Source organism: Penaeus chinensis, chromosome 2 (assembly GCF_019202785.1).
Source record: "Penaeus chinensis breed Huanghai No. 1 chromosome 2, ASM1920278v2, whole genome shotgun sequence".
Taxonomy (NCBI): Eukaryota; Metazoa; Arthropoda; class Malacostraca; order Decapoda; family Penaeidae; genus Penaeus; species Penaeus chinensis.
The window spans coordinates 28,069,585-28,072,084 of record NC_061820.1 but is presented as its reverse complement, the minus strand read 5'-3'; the positions used below and the strand labels follow the sequence as shown (position 1 = coordinate 28,072,084).

The following is a 2,500-nucleotide window of genomic DNA, read 5'->3' as shown; positions in this document are numbered from 1 at the left end:
CCAACAACCTATCGCTTGACGTTGAGCTGAACACCAGGATCGGCAAGCTGCAACTGCAATGGCCCGCCTGACAAAGCGAGTGTGGGCCAACACCATGCTCAGCACCAACACTAAGATGACAGTCTACCAGGCTTGTGTGCTGAGCACTCTCCTCTATGGCAGTGAAGCGTGGACCCTTTACTCCCACCAGGAACGCAGGCTGAGAGCCTTTCACTTGCGCTGCCTTCGCAGGCTGCTCGGCACCACTTGGCGGGACCGCGTCACCAACATAGATGTCCTGGCCAAGGCGGGGATACCGAGCATGTTTGCCATCCTGACCAAGAGACGCTTGCGCTGGCTGGGCCATGTCACCCGAATGGATGACAGGCGCATCCCTATTGACATGCTGTTCAGGGAGCTGGCCACAGGCACCAGGCACAGATCATGGACGCCCAGTCCTCCGCTACAAGAATATGTGCAAGCGCGACCTGAAAGCAGGTGGTTTCAACCCATCTGATCTGGAGACGGCGGCCTCAGACCGCTCTGGCTGGCGGTCCACCAACCGGGCTGTCGCCAAAGATGCAGAGGAGGCAAGAGCCACCAGCTGGGGGGAAAGGCGCCTCCATAGGCAGCAGCGGCAGCAGTCGGCTATTAGACAGGAGACAGACAACATCGTCTGCAGCAGGCATATACTTACACACACACACACACACACACACACATATATACATAAATTAATAATTACATGTATATATATAAATATATATAAATATATATATATATATATATATATATATATATATATTTAAAGATAGATATATAGATGTATAGATATATATAAAGATATATCGAGAGAGACATAAAGATAGATAAATAAATTGATAGACAGATTGAAAAATATGTGTTTATGCGGGGCTGTCTAAATCAGTCTCGGTGTAATCATGCCTTAAAGCCTCTTTCTATTTTTCCCATATCAGAATATACATACCTGGCACCCCTTTCATGCATGAATTCCCAGCTTGGCATACCTTGCAATGGCTGCCTCGAAAGCGTTTGGGGAAGTAATTCAGGTTTTATCAAACCCATCTTGCGAGGAAGGATATTTCATGCATGCAACATACGAAAGGTTTCTTCATTTATATTTTAAATTTCGCTTAAATCTTGTGATAATAACGATAAAACAATATTTTTATAAGGGTGTTATTATGCTAATGCTAATAATATCAAGGATTTGATTACTAGTCATGATGGTCATAATAAAAATTTGGTAACATACAATGATAAAATGATGATAGAAAAAAAAAACAGCCATGAGTTTATTATTGCACGGAATTGTTTAATATTGTTTATAACACAAACAAATCATTCAGAAGCTTTGATTTCCAAACGCATAATAACATCATATCGTAGAATGATATCAACCACCAGAAAAATCATATAGAGAATATGTAACACAATATAATTCTTTTTCCTGAATATAACATCCTCGGCAGCCTCTGAAATACAAAACGGAATCCTAGATATGAAAATAGCCCATGATTACTAACCTGTCATTGAATCACATATTGGAAAGATTACATGTCTGGCACTGAAGGCAAACAAATGAATAAATTACATGAGAAATCTTCTTCGTCTACTTGTTTTTCTTTTATTTATTTTTTCGTTCTTTCTTATTGCCGATGCTGTTCTTTAATGTCTTGTTTTTTTATATTGTTGGTGTGATGATAATCATCATTAACGTTACTGTCTTTTCTATCACTGTGATTATCTTTAATACCATTGTTATTATTATTATCATTATTACTAATAGTATCATTAGTATTCTTATTTTTATTCTTATTATCATTATAATTACAATTTTTATTATAATCATAATTATAATTTTCATCTTTACTATCGTTATTATCATAATTGTTATCAATAATATATAATAATTATTAGATTTATTGTTATTACTATTATCATTATTATTAACCATTATATAATTATTACTATTATTATCATTCCTATTGTTATTATTATTATTTATCAATTATTACAATTGTCATTATCATTAGCATTAGTAATATTGATATAATTATCATTATTGATACCATTAATATTATTACTATTAATAATGAGAAAAAGTATTACTATTATTATTATAATTATTAATGTTCTTATCATTAAAGTTTTCCTGAGTATAATTATCACTGTTATTGCAATCATGATTATTAATATTATTATTTTTATCATTATCATTATTATTGTTGTTGATCTTGTTATTATTAAGATCATTATAATCATTATTATCATTCTTATTAATGTTATTACTATTATTATTATCATTATTTTATTTCTAATATTACTTTCATCATTATTATTTGATTTTCATTATTTTTAATATTACTTTCATCATTATTATTATTATTACAATTATTATAATTTCTCTTATTGTTATCATTATCACTATTATTACTGTTATCATTAGTATTATTACCATTGTTACCGTTATTATTATTTATTTCATAATTTTGATTCC

The 2,500-nt window shown here is 32.8% G+C and overlaps 1 protein-coding gene across 1 annotated transcript in view; it reads left to right on the top strand.

The window, feature by feature from the left end:
- Positions 1–94: 94 nt before the first annotated feature.
- The window catches only part of LOC125034556, a 12,913-nt gene continuing 10,507 nt past the window's right edge, over positions 95–2,500 (top strand). The window contains exon 1 of the mRNA XM_047626446.1: positions 95–477. Within this exon, the coding sequence (XP_047482402.1) occupies positions 95–477 (383 nt within the window). The remainder of the gene's footprint in view (positions 478–2,500) is intronic.